The sequence below is a fragment of the Penicillium brevicompactum genome (assembly GCF_028827555.1).
Source record: "Penicillium brevicompactum strain IBT 35665 chromosome Unknown utg000003l_segment0_segment0, whole genome shotgun sequence".
NCBI classification, from domain to species: Eukaryota; Fungi; Ascomycota; class Eurotiomycetes; order Eurotiales; family Aspergillaceae; genus Penicillium; species Penicillium brevicompactum.
In genome coordinates, this window is record NW_026623206.1 from 4,122,879 (window position 1) to 4,142,292 (window position 19,414).

The 19,414-nt window shown below is 48.1% G+C and overlaps 4 protein-coding genes across 4 annotated transcripts; 1 reads left to right on the forward strand and 3 right to left on the reverse strand.

Moving 5' to 3' along the window:
- Nucleotides 1-4,643: 4,643 nt before the first annotated feature.
- N7506_005380 (GAG-pre-integrase domain-containing protein) lies at nucleotides 4,644-7,841 on the forward strand (the record flags this gene model as incomplete). Its single annotated transcript, XM_056954674.1, has 3 exons — nucleotides 4,644-6,726; nucleotides 6,767-7,776; nucleotides 7,803-7,841. 3 exons carry the CDS (start codon nucleotides 4,644-4,646, stop codon nucleotides 7,839-7,841), a joined length of 3,132 nt encoding a protein of 1,043 aa, XP_056813563.1.
- Nucleotides 7,842-11,332: 3,491 nt separating this feature from the next.
- On the reverse strand, nucleotides 11,333-14,544 carry N7506_005381 (Glycoside hydrolase family 2 N-terminal; the record flags this gene model as incomplete). The annotated part of the gene is made up of 4 exons (XM_056954675.1): nucleotides 11,333-12,657; nucleotides 12,711-13,526; nucleotides 13,579-14,050; nucleotides 14,110-14,544. 4 exons carry the CDS (start codon nucleotides 14,542-14,544, stop codon nucleotides 11,333-11,335), a joined length of 3,048 nt encoding a protein of 1,015 aa, XP_056813564.1.
- Nucleotides 14,545-15,370: 826 nt separating this feature from the next.
- N7506_005382 (Zn(II)2Cys6 transcription factor domain-containing protein) lies at nucleotides 15,371-16,674 on the reverse strand (the record flags this gene model as incomplete). Its single annotated transcript, XM_056954676.1, has 3 exons — nucleotides 15,371-16,158; nucleotides 16,229-16,392; nucleotides 16,589-16,674. 3 exons carry the CDS (start codon nucleotides 16,672-16,674, stop codon nucleotides 15,371-15,373), a joined length of 1,038 nt encoding a protein of 345 aa, XP_056813565.1.
- Nucleotides 16,675-17,444: 770 nt separating this feature from the next.
- On the reverse strand, nucleotides 17,445-18,257 carry N7506_005383 (uncharacterized protein; the record flags this gene model as incomplete). The annotated part of the gene is made up of 1 exon (XM_056954677.1): nucleotides 17,445-18,257. The coding sequence occupies one exon, from the start codon at nucleotides 18,255-18,257 to the stop codon at nucleotides 17,445-17,447; it is 813 nt and encodes a 270-aa protein (XP_056813566.1).
- Between the last annotated feature and the right edge of the window lie 1,157 nt (nucleotides 18,258-19,414).

A 19,414-nucleotide genomic window follows, 5' to 3' on the forward strand; every position in this document is an offset into this window, starting at 1 on the left:
GATCATGTGATACAGTTCAGTGACCAATTATGTATGGGTTCCAGAATGGTCATATCAGACTCCCAAACTGGAAAAGAACCTATGAAATTGGCAATTTTGTAGGACATGATGGCATATAATGATATGCCCTTCCGAAGTGAGGTAGATCTGATATTGATATCGTAAGATATCAAGGTATTCTGGGTAAATACACCTGCGTATCTACCAAATTCACCACATTATTACTTAAGTCCTTTTCGAGTAGGATAATCCTAGGTACAGCAAAATGCTTACCAAGAGGTCAAATTGTCGGTAGAAGAGAAGAAGGTTTTTACTGTCGTAAAATGTTTCATTCTCACTGATTCCTGATTTTCGAAACATTAAATGCTGAATCAACATAGAGGAATTCGTTTATTTTGCTATAGGATCTAAATACGCATGAATATCTCCAAGTCCGTGCAATGGCTAGACCTCGCCAAACGCGGGTTTGGGTTGGGTTTTCAATTTCCTTACCCGCCCATGGGCAACCCACCGCGGGTTTTGGCCTTGATGAACCCGCCCATGGGCTCTTGGCGGGTACCCGCGGGTTGCCCAAAATACCCAAAAACATGCATAAATCGTGGATAAACTTGATTAGTCATCTGGTGTAATTTTGGTCATTTATTTCTGTAACGCTTTTGAGTGGATATTACACTGAAACTATGAACGCCATCGACCTGGAAATATATATTCTCTAAATGTAGATCACTGCCCCCATCGCCCTGCTTTACACATCTGAAGGGATTACAGGCCACATTGATGATTTTATGTAAATTCATCAATTGAGAATCTTTCGAGTGAGCTCAAAAATATTATCCTTAGTTCGATCATTTAAAATCAGTGTTTTGGACCTTCTCAGTGTCCTCCCAAAGTCGTATTCATCTCCGGGCGGGTTGGGTTGGGTTGGGTTTTGGGTACCCGCGGGTTTTACGCGACTCAGGAATAGATAGATCCAAACGCACGACGCGACTGGAACAAAATCCACAATCAAGTACTCAAGATGAAAAAAATCCCCCCTTCTTCCAATACCAGTGGCCTTTTACTTCAGTATGGCGTCTTCTTCCTCATCATCGCGATCAATACATCGGCCTTTCAGTCCACTGCTCTCCATTGAGCCGTCATCTGACGGCTTCTTGGATTCTGACATTCAATCCCCCGTAAGAAAATGGTCCTTTCCACTAGCCTCTGAGTGTTGCGGCGCTACCTACTTGTATACTAAGATGGACCGCAGCCTTTGACAGGACCCCGCAAAACGTACGACATAACTACTCGAAGACCTCCAGCGACACTCCGACGTGTGGGACCTCAGCACAGAAAGAAATGGATTGCGTACGAGTCGCATCTAGAGACAGAGTTTCTTGAATGGTGGAAGGAAACAGAATACGGCCAAAAGCTGAACGGAGAAGGCCAATCCCAGATCAAATGGTCCACCGGATCGCGTCACGCTGATGTGTGGAAACACTTTGACCAGGTGGCTGATATTGATTCTGGGCGTCCTCGAGTCATCTGCCAGGCTTGTCTCACTGTGCTTGATCATCCACAGTATAAAGGGAATGGGACAAGCGCCATGAGTAGACACAAAAAGTCTAATACTTGTCGTAAAGGGAAGAAAAAGGGATTTAATCAGTCATTGATTTCGGATTCTTTGCAGAACCATTTCACGAGAGACTCACCCAGTGTCCACAGAGTGACAACATTTCAAATCGAGGAGCAGATATTGAAGACAATTACGTGTCTTCGTTTGCCTTTCCAGACGGTGGAGAACCCGGTGTTTCAGAGGCTACTCAGCCTTTTATATTCTGGTCCCGGAGAATTGGAACTTCCGTCAGCGAAGACCCTGCGGAGGCGGCTCCGGGATGCAGTCAATTGCCAGCAAGAGTTACAGTTACAAGATCTGCCTGAAGATGCCAAGGTTTCCCTCGCTTTAGATTGTTGGACCAGTCCATTTCAGCAGGCATTCATGGCAATCACGGTTTATTTCATCGACAAAGATTGGAACTATAGGGAAATGCTCCTCGGCTTTGAGCCGTTGCACGGTCCTCATACAGGCAACAACCTTAGTGATGTTTTGCACCGGTTACTGGAGGAACGAAAACTTCTCGATCGTATTTTTAGCGTTACTACAGACAACGCTACCAACAACGACACCATGATACGCGCCTTGCAAGAGAGACTGCTCTCTATCGGAGCTATTAGCTCCAGGGAATCAATAGTCCGGGTTCCCTGCATGGCTCATGTGATCCAGCTTTGCCTGAAACAGCTACTGGGACATATCAGGGCAGCACCTAAGAATAAAGAAGTCAGAGCCTTTTGGTCCGACACCCAAGCCCACGGGTTGAAGGATTCGATCAACTATGGAGACGTGGCTCATACACTGACAAAGGTGAGCCAAGATATTCACTTTTTCAATATACTCAGAGCACTGACAGCATTAGATTCGATCCTTTGCGATCTTTGTCAACGCAAGCCCACAACGGCGTGATGCTTTTTTATGCCTCCAATCAGGTGGTACTCGGCTTTTTCCGTTACATGACGTTCAGACACGCTGGAATTCAACTTTTTTGATGCTTCGCCGAGCACGCCGGCTGAGAAATGTAATCGACAAATACTGCTGCGATCATGAATACTCGCAGCTCAAGGTTACCGACGTTGAATGGAGGCAAATTGACTACCTCGTTCATTTGACCAAACCGTTTTTTCAGTTCACCATGGCTCTGATGAAGACCAGAGACGTCACAATCCATAGTGTGTTCCTTGTGTATAGGAAACTACTGGAGCATATCGAACGGTCGAATCGAAGATTGAAGAGAAAGACAACACCCTGGAAGAAAGACATGTATGGCGCGTTGCTTGTGGCGAGGCAGAAGCTGAAAGAGTACTACGAAAAAACCTACCGCGACCACGGTTTTCTCTATGGCACTGGAACATTACTTGCCCCTCAGTATAAACTGAGTGCTTTTGATGATCGAGAGTACTCAACTTGCCATGAAGATACGTCAAAAAGGTACTGTGAATATTTGAGAGCATCTTTCACACAGTATCAGCAGCAGAACCCCGAGTTGCTATTCCGTACGGTCCAGCGATCTTCCAATTCGCATAGCACAGAGCTTGATCGGCTACTCGAGCCACCTGGTGCAGCGATTTTCCATGAAGGAGTAGAGTATGACGAAGTGGACCAGTATCTTCGCGAAGGCACGAGCAATCAGTACAACACACTAGAACAACTGACTGACCTCGAATAGCCAATGTCCCTGTGTCGCCGCGACTTTATTGGAAAGAACACGAGCGCGAATTCCCAGTGCTGTCTCGGCTCGCACGAGACTTGCTTTCAGTCCCTGCCACCGGCGCGGGTGTAGAAAGGCTCTTCAATAGCGCACGAGACATTTGTCATTATCGCCGAGGGTCTCTTCACGAAGGGACTATTCAAGACTTGATGATGTACATGTGCTCAGAAAAGCTCACACTAGAGGGACAGCAATTGATTCGTCTGGAGAAACCGTTGGAGAGCGAGAGCCAAGAGGCACTTGAAGAGGATGAAGCGTTGAAGGCAATCGAAGAGGATGCAGAGCCGATCAGCGACAATGAGGAGATTGAAGAGAGCGAGAATCTCGAGGGTAACTCTGAGCCAGAGGGGACATACCAAGTGGAGTGTACGGTGGTAGAGACCGGCCGGAGCTCTATACACAGACATATTCACGAACCTGAACAAGAAGAAGAGAGTATGGAGGAAGACGTGGTTGATTACGACGAAGCAGATTTACTTCCGCCTCCAATCATGCAATTGAGTGATAGAAGCCAGAAGAGATCTTCTGGTCGGGTAACAATGCCCTCCAGCAGACTGCGAGGTTACGAGGTATACTAGTCTTTAATAATTAGCCAATTTGATTTTTACAAGCCCTTCATGTTCCTTTCCAAATATTCTCAGCTAGAAGCTAGTAGTTACGCCATCGAAACAATTAGATAATCGAAAATTACTGCATAACTTAGTGTAAAATGATCAGTCAGCTTTTTTTGCTTTTTTTGGGTAATCGCGGGTACCCATTTGGGTCTTGGGTTGGGTTTCCCGGATGACAACCCGCCCCCGGGTTTGCTGACTAAGACCCAACCCGGCCCATGGGCTGGGTTTTCGCGGGCGGGTTTGGGCGGTGGGCGGGTTTTGGCGAGGCCTAGCAATGGCCTCTTAAGATTTTGTCGAACTGAGGGGTGGTATTTTACCACTAAGAACAGGGTTATTCATCAAGTACCCATTCCCTCTTTGTCTCTGTATGGTAAACGGGGTACGCTCGGCATACCAGCGTTGTAACACGCTAGGAACGACTCCTGAGATCTGATAACACTTCAACAGCAAGATCCAGATAGAACAATCAAGGCATCTCAATGGGACACCTCAATACTGGCACATACCAGTATCCGTCAATCCGACAGTTATGAGCCCGATTGCCCGTTGCGATATCCATTAAGATATATCAGACCTCTCTGCTCTATATCTTAGCAGCGCGTATAATCTTCCGCAGATCTCGGATACCCCTGAATCGCCCGGTCACCCCAAAAACGGCACATGCGAGCGTTGCCGACGACCGATTGCGAACCGAACGATAGGATATAATAGGGAAAGCAGTATAAGGATGTCAGAAAGCCTCTACTCAGAAGAACTGAGGGCAGTGCCTCAGGACCAGCGACTACGGTCGGAAGGTCAATGGAGAGTCTGGATAGGCCATATACGATCAGCAGCTATCTCCGAAGATGTGTGGGAATACTTGAATCCAGATCTTTCCGAAGAGAGCGTACGACAGGTTCCGGAGGCCGCCCAAGAGCCTCAACCTAGCAGTATTCGCGAAGACGTGGAGGATGAGTTTGAACTCACAGAGAAGGAATTTACCCAGTGGACTCGACGCATTCAAGCCTACGATAGGCGTGAGAGTCAACGGGTGCGTCTGCTGAAGGTGATGGCACGCATGAACAGTCTAATCACACGTTCTCTCGCAACCGAGTATCACTATCTCACTGTCGATGAGGTTTCGCCGCATCAGAAGCTTGTCAGGCTAGCTCGTGAATTCAAGCCAAAGCCAGAGACCCGGACCGAAGAGCTTCGAGTTGCGTGGAGAGCCATGATCAAACAACCAGCGAATAACGTCAATACAGATCACTGGCTCACTCAGTGGACGAGTCTATGGACGAGTCTATATGAGGAAGCAAAGTGTGCAGATGTACCTGATGTGGTATACAATGTCAAGTACGCTATCCGAGACTTCCTGCGCGCTATTCAGCCTATAGATGACGTATTCTGTACCGCGTGGCAGGAGAAAATCCTCATACACGATATATCCTTCCATGACGTTATCTCCTCATACCGATCACGTCGTAAGGCTCTTGGACAGTCAGCGAAGAAGGGATCGTCGAAGGTTGCACTTGCCACGCTAGATGGTCAGCATGAGGCGAGACTTGGTCAAAATAAGTCCAAACCACCGGAGAAAACGTACCGTACACGGTGCCCGTGTGGTAATGGCGCCCATACGTATCAGCAGTGCTACTATCTCAACAAATCGCTGAGGCCAGAAGGCTGGAACCCGAACGAAGCTGTGGAGAAGAAAATCCCTGAATTCATCAAGAGGATGAGTCTCCAGGACCAGGAAGCCATCGCAAAGCTAACCAAGACCGAGTCAGCTCAGTTTGCAGCCTCAGAAGATCAACGGTCGATCGCACAGATCATCTCTATGTTTTCGCATGATCTTGCGGTACAAGCGGCGCAAGAGGGTGATGAGTTTCCGCTAAAGAGTAGCTGGATCGTTGATACCGGCGCGAATACTCACATCAGCAACGATCGCGAGAGATTCGTCTCATTCACTCCTGCTGACTACACTGTCATCACCGGAGACGCTTCTACAAGAATTCAAGGCTTTGGAACGGTGAGAGTGAACCTCACAGACCCCGAGACCGGAAAGACCTCTATCGGAGAGGTCTCGGACGTACGGTATTCGCCAGGATTCCACACGAACCTACTATCCGCGTCGAGACTGAAGAGCAAGGGATTCATCATGAACATCGAGTTACTAGCACTCGTTCACTGCGGTCAGCCTATTGCAAAGCTCGAGGAGAAATGTGGGCTATACGTACTCGAATACCGGCCAATTCCGGCTGGGTTCGCGACAGTCAAGCATTCACAAAAACCACTAATATCCTCAGCCACGGCCGAGCGTTGGCATCAACGCCTAGGTCATATGTATGATCAGCGTATCCAGAAACTTGCAGAACTCGTTGATGGAATCAAGATCACTGGTCAACATATCGATAATGCTATCAGCAATCCTGAGAGATGTGAAGTCTGTCAAATGACTAGCGCAAAGCGCCAAATCTCGAGAAGAGTTCATGGAACCAAGTACGGCAGATATGGTCGAATTCACTTTGACCTTGTGCGGATCGAGACAGCATACAACGATGATAAGTGGATGACACACTTCTACGTCGAAGGGATACGCTTACATGCCGCCTCTACACACGAGAAGAAGAGTGGTTGTCAGGATGCAGTCAAGCATTTTGTCGCGTTCGCAATAACACAATTGAAGCTGCCAATTCGAGCCTTTCGCTATGATAACGAGCGCGCTGCCGGCCGCACGGTAGAAGATTTCCTTCGTGAATGTGGCTTCATCGTGGAACACAGTGTGGTGGGCACACCAGAGATGAACAGCTTCAGTGAACGATCTGGGGGGGGTGATAATTGCGAGGGCACGAGCCTTACTGCTAGAAGCAGGCCTTCCGAAGGCTCTCTGGTCAGAAGCCGTCAAAGCAGCTATATACATCATCAACAGATCGCCCACTAAGCTTCCAAACGGTCAGTGGATTATTCCATACGCTGAGGCAACAGGAATCGACCACGCACAGCCAAAACAGCGCATCAACCTCTCAAATCTGCGGCTATACGGATGCCGCGCTTACGTGCGCCGCCAGGGTATTCCAAAGAGCCACAAGATGGAGCCGCGCGCGGATATCGGATATTTAGTAGGCTACACAGCCTCGAACATCTGGCGAGTGTGGTTTCCGCACAGAGGAGCCGTGCGAGAAGTCAGGGACGTAGTATTCGATGAGAATCTACGATATGACCCCAAAGAACTAGAAAAGCCACCTATTAGCGACGTAATCGAAGCTATGCCATGGGAAATCGGTGAAGACGAGCATGAGGATATCGAGCAGCTCACACAGCTTGTCAATCAGCCAGAAACAAACGAGCCAGCTAGTAAAAGCACTCAGCAGTCGCCAGAGGCCATACCGGACGTTCAACGCCAGGAAAATACCTTTGAACCACCGAAGTCACCGGGCCAACCTCAACAGACGGTCACACCGTCTCTAACGCCCTCGGCAGAGCCACAGCTTCTGCCGGCGCCTCAGGCGCAGCAATCATCTCAAGGAGCATTTCCCGGGGATCGAGGGCCCGCTCAACGTGAGACAGCACGTTCAAGAGCACCAAGAGATATCGTGGGAGATGTATCGGATCAAAACATCGTCACTGGAGCACGGAACAGGAAACCAGTGGACCAGGCATTTACCGCCGTGCTAGAAGAGCCAGAAGACTATCATGAAGGTGTCTTAGCAGCGTTCGCAACAGGACTAAACGCTCCTCACCTTCATAACCTCGTGCACCGCGATGATCTGCCTTCAGAGCCTCAGAACTGGAAGGAGATGATCAACCATCAATATCACAAGGGGTTTCTTGCCGCTGCAGGCCTTGAAGTTGACACACTCACTCGCAAAAGCACCTTCGAGGTAGTACAGCGTCCAACAGACCGCAGCATTCAGATCCTACCTCTCAAATGGGTCTTCACTTATAAATTTGATAGCAATGGGTTCCTGAGCAAGCTGAAAGCGAGGCTGTGCGTACGAGGAGATCTCCAACGGATGACGGCAGAAGAAAAGTACTCAGCTACTCTCGCAGTCCGAACCGCACGTGCTGTGTTCGCCCTGGTCGCTGCATTCGATCTGGACACACGCCAATACGATGCTGTCAACGCATTCCTCAACAGCCTACTAGATGAGATTGTATACGTCTCATTACCACCAGGATTTGACAAAGATGGCAAAACCAAGTGCTGGAAGCTTCTTAGAGCTCTTTACGGCCTACGGAAATCTCCACGCCTATGGCAACGAGAAGCGTCTAAGATCTTCACATCTCTAGGCTTGCAGGTAGTACAGGAAGATATCTGCCTCTTTGCAGCGGACGGCATCATCGTATTCTTCTATGTTGACGATATCATCATCGTAAACCATGCTTCAAAGCATACGGCAGCCGAAAACCTAAGAGAACAGCTCAGCAAACACTGGGAGCTTCGAGATATGGGAGAGGCGCAGTGGTTCCTCGGGATACGCATTATCCGTGACAGACAACAGATGGCCCTCTGGCTCTGTCAGGATTCATATATATCCTCGATGGCTCACCGTTACCATCTCACCGGATCTCGCAGATACGATACACCACTTCCTAGTTACTCACTCAAGCCATTTGACGGCCAGGCGACCCCTCAACACATTCACGAGTACCAGGAGAAGGTTGGCTCAGCCCAATATGCAACGACAATCACTAGACCGGACTCGGCGAAAGCGACGGCTACACTCGCTCAATTCCTCACAAATCCCGGTCCCCAGCACCTTGATGCGATCAATAGAGTCATCTCGTACCTTTACAACACTCGGACATCGGCAATCGCGTACAGAGCGCGCGATCGATCACAGAAAAATAGTCAGATACCAGAGGCAGTTCAGTTCTTTAGCGACGCCTCATTCGCCGATAATCCTGATCAGAAAAGCTCTGAAGGATACACATGTATGATGTTTGGAGGCCCTGTCGATTGGAAGGCCAGCAAGCAGCGTACGGTGACTACCAGTACAACCGAAGCTGAGCTCCTCTCGATTTCAGAAGCTGCCAGGACCGTGGCCATGTGGAAACGGCTATTCAAAGCAATACGCTTCGACCCTGAGCACGAGCTAAGCATCAAATGCGACAACCAACAGACTATCGGGATTCTCGAAAAAGAAACACCTCAACTGCGCACGAAGCTCCGCCATGTTGACATACACCAGCACTGGCTTCGGCAAGAAGTTCAGAGCAAGCGCATCAACGTACACTGGGTGAGAACCGCCGATATGATAGCTGATGGTCTCACAAAGCTACTACCCCGCCAAAAGCATCTCGGTTTCATGCAATCGATGGGTATGGAGGATATACGGCAACATCTGGTGATGGGCGAGGTCTAACGCACACATCTGCAAGAGCAGAAAGGGCACTCGCTGAGGGGGTGTGTCGAACTGAGGGGTGGTATTTTACCACTAAGAACAGGGTTATTCATCAAGTACCCATTCCCTCTTTGTCTCTGTATGGTAAACGGGGTACGCTCGGCATACCAGCGTTGTAACACGCTAGGAACGACTCCTGAGATCTGATAACACTTCAACAGCAAGATCCAGATAGAACAATCAATGCATCTCAATGGGACACCTCAATACTAGCACATACCAGTATCCGTCAATCCGACATATATTTCTACTACCAAATAACATGTTATCGACGATTCCTGCCACCACCGCCCACCGCGACATTTGGATCGCTTAAAGACTGGTAAGATGCAATCTCAAACTCACGTTCTACTCGATACAACCAATTTTCCTAAAATTTTCTTGCGATGATATATGAATATCACCGGAAATATTGTGTTGACCCTTACAAACCAAAACAGTTGTAGATAACGGTAATTTGTTAATATGAATCAGCAAGTTTATGCAGCTTGGCATGGCCTAATTAGGTCAGTTATGCAGTACGGTTTTTCTGCGGTTGACCGCGGTATAACCATGCGGGTTTGCGGTGCGGTGCGGTTGGCATTCTGCCTAAGTATAATTAGCGCGGTTGGGGGGTGCGGTTGGGATTTGCCTACCCATGAACCGGTTGTGGCGAGGTCTAACCACAATATCGTAAAATACGATTTGCAGCACCCTCAATATCACTAGCATTTGGTGGTGTATATACTGAATTAAGGTGCTCAATCCAGCGAATAAGAGAGGCTTCTTGTGAGGAATTTAGGGCTTTTTTGGTGGCTGCACGGCCTTTTCCATTTGCCCTGCCTTCCTTTCGGTACCGAAGCTTCCACTTCGAGACGCCAAAATGAGAGGCTGCGGCCGGAATACTGGTAAAGTGACCTGATTTATAGGCTTCGAGGGCATTTGAGAGAAGGATCTCTTCTTTTTCGGAGGAAATCGGCATAGTTTTGGTGGTGAAAAATAGGTTTGAAATTGAAATAACGATATTTTGTTAATAGGTGTGGGTTTGTTAACCAGTGTGGGCTCACCTACACCCTGGAGGGGTGGAGGTGAGTGCTTAGTCACAATTACCCCAAGAGCATGAAAGCTCTATCAACTAACAGCATAATTATTATCAGCCCATTTTTTCCGATTAGAAAACATGTTTCTGAACCTTTACCCTCATATCTAAGGCAGTCTCTCCGAGTTATGGGATCGTAACAAAAGCGATAAAACATGTCCGGAGTGTCTGGTCTCTACCATGTTGCCCCAATTGCGGGTTTCATAGTAAACAGACCGTGGGTCGAAGCTGCAAGTGGCTTTGGAGCGGCAATTTGAACCCGTTTTTACGTGTTATTAGTATCAATTCTAACAACTTTGAAATCGAGGCAGATCCGGCGAGAAGAAAAGACGCTATGATGTTAATTCAGTTGGAGCAGCAAAGAATTATGAAGACGCCGTAGATATGTATAGTTTCGCTCAGCTTTTTATAAATCTCTCTGGTCACACAAACTGCATAAGTACTTCTAAGCGCTTGCTGCTCTATCACAGAATTCTATGGAACCATGTAGTAACTCAGGGCCAGAAGATTGACCTATAATTGCAAATACTTTCAAATCTCCACAAGATAGACATTTCCAATTCTTCTATTCATATATACCACTTTCAGTAGTTCGTGGCTCATGCTCGGTTCCTCTTTATAAGTGAACAACAGAACAGCGTACATCATCACTTCTTGAAACTGTATTCAAACTGAAGTAATCGGTATGTCTGCAACATAGTGTTGAGATATTGGATCAGCAAGCCTGAGGCCTCAATTCCGGATTCGTGCGCAGCAGCCCTGTAGTGTTTATTGGATGCTCTGTAACATTGAACTCTTGCAGATCCATCGCACTCTCGCTTAATGTAATTTTACTGCTACAAATAGCTGTAGATTTACACCTTCAGAGAATCAGAATTAAAACACCTCGTTCATTGACATACGCTTCTTGCCAAGATACCACTGTCTAGACATATATTTCAACACATAGCGAGTTTATATATCAAGCGCAAACGACAAGTATGGCGTAATAGAAACCTCACCCACCAACCCATTGGGAACGATATTAGGCAAGCCAACTAGGGCAGCTAAGCGACTTAACAACGGAGGCGCGCCCGACTCGGTAATCTTAGGGAAGATGCTCTTTAGATAATTCCACATCGTGGTCGGAACCACAACCAACAGCTCATTCTCGCCATCCCGCAGATAGGCTCCGATATCAGCAGTTCCTGTAGTTGGGTCGATGGGTGGGATCTTTTTCCGGTTTACGAAGACTTGAACTGCGTGGAGGATACGGGAGAACGTAATATAAGCTCCAAACTGGTTTTGGTAGTCGGCATGCCAAGTGAATCGGGACCTGTAATACCCGATTCCAGAGGCGTTGATGAGGCCGGGAATCTCCGTCCATGAAAGTAAAGAGGGAAGATGGTGCGTTGTATTGCGGGCTGATGCTATCATGGAGGCGTTTTGCATGTTCCCAGGGGCTTCCCAGCGCTCTACCGTGAGTGTCCAGTTTCGAATCAGGAATGAGCTTGAGATAGCCGATGTGTTTGGAACGGTTCTAGTCGAGTTGTCGGACAGTACTAATTCGTGAGCTGTCTTGTTGGCAGTGTGAGCCAGATGGGCAACGGCTCCACCTTCGTGGTCAAGGTGGTAGCCAAGGACTGAGTTGGGAGCAGACTCGACATGAATAGAGGGTGTGTATATGCCGTCCAAGGGTTGGGTGCTGAATGCTAGTATAGTGGTTTGGTTGGCTTTCAGCGTCAGGGGGATGAGAATGCCACCAGCCCGACCCTTGTACTGCACTAGTGGTTGGCGTTCTCCAGTCCAGGCATTGAAGGAATAAGGGATCTTGTCGGTTGTGACTCTGATTTCACCTTGAGAGCCACCTCCATCACAAAAGATGAAGGCATAGTCCACTTGGGCTTCCTTGTCCTCGCGCCAAGTTATATGCCACGTACCGTTTGTCTGGACACTGACACGAGGAGAGACGCCATGCGAGACGAGAGCTTTCGCAACATCGCCACTCCTTGTGGTCCGGACACTCGTTGCATTGGCCAGTTCCTGAAGACCTGCCCTAAATGCCTCAAATCCCCCATCATTGGAGGTTGGGTAATACTTTGCGCTACCACCGGAAAGAATGATGGGCAATCCCTTCGTAGCGTAGTCCTTTAGCCTCCGGACAGCGGATACAGTCATACTCGCATCGTATGTGACGACGATTGCTTTGATGGCAGGGCCCTGCATAGCAAACATGCCATTGTCGACAGAGGCTTTCGGGAAGTCGAGGTTATCGGGAGAAAGATATGTGTATATAAAACCTGGACGAATATTAGTCGGCGAAGATTCGAGTCATTGGAACAGGACCCCATACCAGTGTCAAGAAGGTCATCCTGGCTGTATTTTGCAGCCCAATAGGGGTCTGTAGCGGAATCTTTGTTGATAAAAGCTACATCAAATCTCGGAATTCCTTGTCGCTGTATAAACTGCACCCTGGATATGTAGCCCTTGGCCTCATCAAACCCATGCATCCACGAAGGCTGCTTCGGGGAATACATATCGGCGAATAAATATTGGAAGGGCGTGCTTCCCGGCCAGGTAGTGCCGTAATAGTCCCCACTATACGGCTGGCCATGCAGAACGACCCTATTAATACCTCCCGCGAAAGCTTTGTTCACGCTGTTCAGCAACTCTGGTATTGTCAGAGAGTATGCGCGGGACATAAAAGCTCCCATCTCGTTCGATACGACATTTTTCCCGGCTAGATATGCAGCACCGGTGAACTGTCGGTACCCGTCGATATTGTTTCTCCACTGCAGGCTCTCGCACTCCGGGGCATCTACCAAAGGAACGTTCGTCAATGCGTCTAGAGGCAGGTTATACGAGACCTGTGCTGAGTATTGGAGTCCCAGACCCTGGTTCAGCCAGCCTCGTAACGTGGCCAAGTAACTCCCATACCCATCTGCTAGCACGGAGCGATAGTCGTTGATATGTTTTTCGGTGGTATGGTAATTCTTGAAGACTGCCTTCACCAACCCAGGGTTACTGGCTTGCGCCATTATATTGTTCTGACCGAACATGAGGAGTGGTAGATATTTCCCGAGGGAGTATCCAAACTTGTCGTAGAACGCATTCGGCAAGTTTGGTGTCCAAGATATGTTGCACCGAAATTCCATGCTGTCCTCCCAGCCTAGGAATTGTGGTAAACATGGCTTCTTCGTTAAAGGGTCTACAAAACATACCATAGTTTCCCACATCCCCTAGGAGTTTTCGTATCTCCTCCGTAAGGATTTGATTATCCCAGTAATTGATCATTGTTCTGGCTCCCTGCTTGCTGAAATGGTCCACCACAAACGAGCCATTGGCAAGGATCGTGTCCGTTCTGTTAGACCTTACCTCGAGGGCTTTATGTAAGCTCCTCCTCTGATAGAACGAGAACATATAGAGATAGCGTGACGAGCACGACGACGGTATTGCTAAGATTCCATCTGACGAGACATCGTGTGTCATGTCTTGTAGGGACGTCTCGTCTAGGACCAACTCGAGGTATGAACCCTGCGGCGGTATGGCGCTGAAGGTTCCAGATTCACCAGCTAGGGACACGTTTGTCTTCCTGTTTACCGAAGCAAGGACACAGGAGACTATTTCCCCTTCACCCCATCCTGGGATACGCACACTTGTCTGATTGGCTGGTACTCTTTGGACGAATGGCACCTATCACGAACAAAATTAGCAATTGAAAAGATGCAAGGGCTAGGTTACACTGCGCTTACCAAATCCCATTGGATCCCATCATCATCCGAAGACGCAGGCACCCCCTGCCCTTGGTTCGGTCCTAATGCAACATCCACAAGTATGCCTTTCTCCTTAGCAGCTTCCAAAGCTACCTGCAACAGATGCTGGAACGGCGCACTACCGAACCCATATGTCACCCAGTCCGACCCGGGCGGGCTTCCTCCAATCTCACCTCCGTACCCGAAGTAAGCGACGAACTCGATGCCTCCGGCGCCAACGTCCGCGGCGGAGCGGATATCAGAGGCTACGACTGTTGGATCAACACTAGCGTCTGGTAGCCAGTACCTGAAGAATGGCCGAGCTTGAGCAGAAGGGTTTGTGAAGTTTCCATCGCTGTTATTTGAGGATACAGTCGTTGAGACAATTGGTAGGGCTGCTACCACAGCCAAGTATTGGAAGAGTTTCGGTAACATGATGCTTAGCCTGTCTCTTAGCAGAAAAGAAAGACAGCATGGCAGGTTGGTTATAAGACTTCATTTGCTGGGGATTTCAGCCTACTCCAAGTACTCTGTAGCAACCGTTAGTGATCGGCCCTCAATGAAAGCACTGTTCGCCATATCAAACAGGATTTCAGCCTTTGTATATGGAAATGCATACGAATACGAGGCTATGACCAGTCACCCTCCGTGTTGGTACATCATTGACCGATTCATTGCTACTGCGTAATTTGAAACTAGCCAATATTATTACTGAAAGATGCCCCTGATGGTTTACGCAAGATCAAGAAATCATCTAACGCATGTTGGAGTTGCCAAGTCAGAAATGCCCCCTATTCTTCGAAGTCGGAGTAGATCGGGCGTAGATTCTTTATATACGAGAGAATTAACCGGTGCCTAAACCGTGATATCAGACGCACTTTGTAAGTGCAAATATGGGCAAGCAGGAAGACTAGGCAAGGATTGTATCTTCGTATAGGGATTCGTATATCCGGGTGTAGTTCGGACTTCCAAGACCCTTCAGGTGCTTTGACCTCGTGCATTAAGTGCATGAGTCTATGACAAGTCACTCGGAGGGACGTATTCGTATCATTAACCTCATTTAAACGATTGCATTCATAGGTAACCATCAATTCCCGTAATAGCATTGCATTGGGAGTTCTTGGCGTATCCTTGGCAAAAATGTTTTAATACCCTCCATTCAGCCAAGCGAGCTCGGATGGTTAATCGTACGTTGTTCCGTCAGCTGGGTGGGGTATATAGGATCAGGCATATCTCGAGTTCTCCGACACCAATCGGTCCATCAGCTCACGCACTGCTCAAGATGAGAACCAATTCCGTCTTGATGTCGAATACCGATCTTATGGTATTTTGGAGCCGAATTACAGCCACTAAGGTGGAATGCAGCAGTGGCGATGAGAGAGTGGAATATGCATCGTTTAACATTTGGAACGGCAACTTTGATGGTGGATTCCGAACCAAAGAGACCCTCTAGCGCCGCGGGGACGTAAATTGAGCGATAAGGGTTGTCAGGGTGGAACAGGGGTTGAAGAATATCGGAAACATTTGCCGAATAGTGGTGCAAAAGAGCATCTGTTTCCGGGTAGTCTGACATGTGCTGTTGTGGCTGACGGCATAGGAAAGGTATAAACCGCGAAGAAGTAAAAGGCGTGGAGGTTATATGGTGACCATGGCATTGCTCAGAGCCAATGTTTGCGTTCTCGGAAACTTGGATGAGCTCTTGCGCTGGTTCTCTAATCAAATCAAGGGCAGCATCGTGGGAATTGTTCTGGACCACACTAGACAGGGAATCCAAGGCATCAAACTGTTGCCGATGAGGCGACTGTACAATAGCCAAATCATTATCCTGGTTAAGGGTTTGCCCATTACACTCCAAAGCGTTAGATTCGTCAGAATCGGGCTCCGGCGACGGCAGTTCAGAAATTGAAGCTTGTTCGCTCTTATGGCAAGTCGCTGTGAATATCGCAAAGGGACCACAGACGGAGGAAAGTCGTATGGAAGAAGCATTTTCAATTTCGGATAAAAAGTGGTCAATTTCTTCATCATCGAAATTTAAAGTGCTTTCAGGGCCTTGTCTGAGAATCAGCAGATGCATCCAATTAAAGCAATGAAGACCGACCTGAACTTATTCTCCTCCTACCCGTGCGTTCGACCTTACCTCCCCTGGCCCTTTCGTCTGCCTCGGAATAGACCCAACGCAACTTGATCTTATAACCACCGCAAGTGACGCCTATCCTTGCGCATGCGCGACAACCGCCAGGCTTCTCATCGCACTTGACTTTCCGCGCTTTGCAGGTCCAACATCTGCACGTTGTCAGTTGCACGGTCGCGAAATTAGCAGGACTTGCACTGCTGACCCCGAACAAGTTATTGGTCCCCGCTTTGATCGATTCCCCATCGTTGAATGCGCCGGAGTGGTCTCCTGCTTGGTCTCACAACGACAAACGACCAGGCAGACTGTATGTCTGTCTAGTTGCGCTGAGGACGTTTTTCAAGATACCGGTAGTGGTCGCCTATACTCGACCCATGAAGTTTTGGAGGGGTCACTGCTTGAATGGCGCGACGGATCGCCACAGTGGAGATCATGGTCACCTGACTTTACGCAAACTTGGAACGAAATGCTGGGACTAAATTGAGCCACGACTTGTTCAAATTGTAGAGGATTATGAATATGCCTATAATTCTGGACAGACAGTTGTGGTCTCATTAAGTATGTTGCAGATCGACCAGACGGGTGGTAAATACAGCGCTAAAAGGTCACCATGAGCTATACGCATCCTGGGCCTTTTCTTTGGAGGGGTTTCCCGGCATCCAAGTTCACTTTTTTTTTTTTTTTTGCGCCGCTCGGCGATTCGCCATTTTGGCGTGGTAGGCTCTCGCTTACCAGACGTGAGAGTGCAAGTAACTCCGACTTCTCACTTTGATTGGCCGTCGCTTTCCGTGGCTTTGAGGACCCGCCTGCCGGAACCTAATATCGGTCCTCCACTTATAGCTTCAATCGGTACGATTTTTCATGACCAGCAATCGCCTTGGCCTTCCTAAAGAAGAGCAGGGATATTGCGGGAAACTTTGACGCCCTACATAAGTGAATAACACCAAGGGATCGTGCGAGCAATCCTCAAAACTCCTGTAGCGAACCTATCAGATTGCCTATTCCAGTTCTGCTTTAGATTCGAACCGGCTTCATGGTCATTATTAAAATATCTAGGATAATAAAGAATTATTATGGAAAGCTATACACGTATCTTGATGGCTTGCCTGTTGGAAAACCTGTGCTTCAACATACCAACTTCAATTTATGAAGATAGCGCATGAATACATGATCACCGCCATAACACTGTAAGTACTATCCTCTATCATGGCAAATGATAGCTAACTCGAGAAATCCCCTGTTTCCTCGAGATCCGTCTCACCGTTACAGGGCCGCACAAGTCTGTTGTCGCGACATGGGTTCCTCCACAAGGATATGTCTCCAACCCGACGATATTAACCACTCGAATCTTTTCTCCCGCAGGAATCAGACGACGATCGGGAATCAGTCGTTCCAAACCTCGACTTCGGAGTTCTTCCTCGCTCCACCACTCGACACGGACGTCAGCTTTCTTTGCCACGTATTTATCAAGTCTGGCCTGGATTGGTTCTTTCCATTTCGCCTCGATAAAACCTTGGAACTCGCAGGATGCCGAATCAGGGAAATGGGACGCTTTTAGTTCGTCAAAGTCTGGGATTTCATGTTCAAGCAGATGTCGGACCGAAGCGCCGAGGACGTGGCCGGCGGTATGGAGGCGTGAATAGAACAGGCGTTTCTCAATATCGATTGTTTGCAGGATAATATCGCCCTCGGCAAATCCGGCTGATTTTTCGTCGAAATGGCCAAAATGAAGTACACGACCATGATTGACAACGTCCACCCGAACGGCGCATACCCTGAAAATTCCCGATGGACTTTGCATGATACCGGTGTCTGAAGGCTGACCACCTCCTTGCGGATGGAAGATCGTTGCCCTTGTGACGATCACATAATAATCTGATCCGCTCTCTTTGAACAACTCGATATTGAGCTTGTCGAGGGCATCCAAGCGCTGAACTTGTTTCACGGTCGTTTCGAGAGTGTGTGCGTCGCCGTGCTGATACGCGAGAAAAGTTTGGAGTGAGGGGTCGACAGACATTTTGATGTAGGTGACTTCGTGTGTGCGTTTGTGTATGTGTTTGCAGAGAGGAAAACGCCTGCTCCTGATTGGAAAGACGAAAAAGGCAAAATGCAAAGCGAACAATTTTTTGAATATTGGTAGTTTTGCCGGAATTCCGAGGCTTGAGTGCAGCTCGGCACTTTTCAAGTGGGTAAGGTTCACATCGGGCGTGTCGCTGTAGAGTTAAGAAAGTCCGATTTGCCAAGTTAATTGGATACCGCATGTTGAGTCGAAATCTATCAGCATCATACAATACATTGTTCTGTCCATGATGATCTATCAATCTTGTCATGAAGCTCGGGTGTTCATACTAGGTTCCTCGACTCGAGCGCCGGTCTAATTTCAATGACAAAACCCATCACCGAGTAGAGATCGAGCGATTTCTCGAAGCTGCTGAAGGCTACATGACATAGAAGGCCTACTCAATGCCCAGGTGTTGGCAGCGGATGCTACGAGGTTTATCAATGTTCATAGAGGAGTGCTTGGTGTAACGAGGTGACGGCTTTCCACGGTTCTTGCAATAGTACTGTCCTTTGGCCCATTTGCGAGATATTCCTAGTGATTTCGATGCCATTTTTTTCCCGCCATGACCAGACCTGCGTAGATTTCTCTCACTTCAAGAATGAGATCTTTTTCGGCGTTGGGGTTGTCCTTTAACTGCCCGAAATCATCGTCAGTGTTTGGTGTGGTCCAATGATAATTATGGCTGCACACGTAACCCTGAGTATATGGTCTACCCGATGAAAATGATTGTTCAAGTAGGCACCCTCAATTGAAGACCATTGTTGCTGCTAAAAGCTTGCCAGAGTTTAGTGAGATCGTGAATGGCACCCGCCGCAAATCACGAAACGTCATTGACAGCAAGCATTCATTCAAAAGAAGCTCCACAAATGCTGCGAATGGAAAATTGTTCTTTCCTAATGGGCATACTTATCCACCAGTCACTGTCGACAGGACTAGTGTATATACATGATGAGTTATTGCAAGTAAAGTACCTGATATTGGATCCGCTGAGGTCCCCATAGATTCTTTGACGCTATTCATCTGCACATACATATATAACTAACTACATATATCAACAGGGCTTGGCTCCGTTTTTCTAAAGGAACAGGTTCAGGAAGGTCACATATCTATAG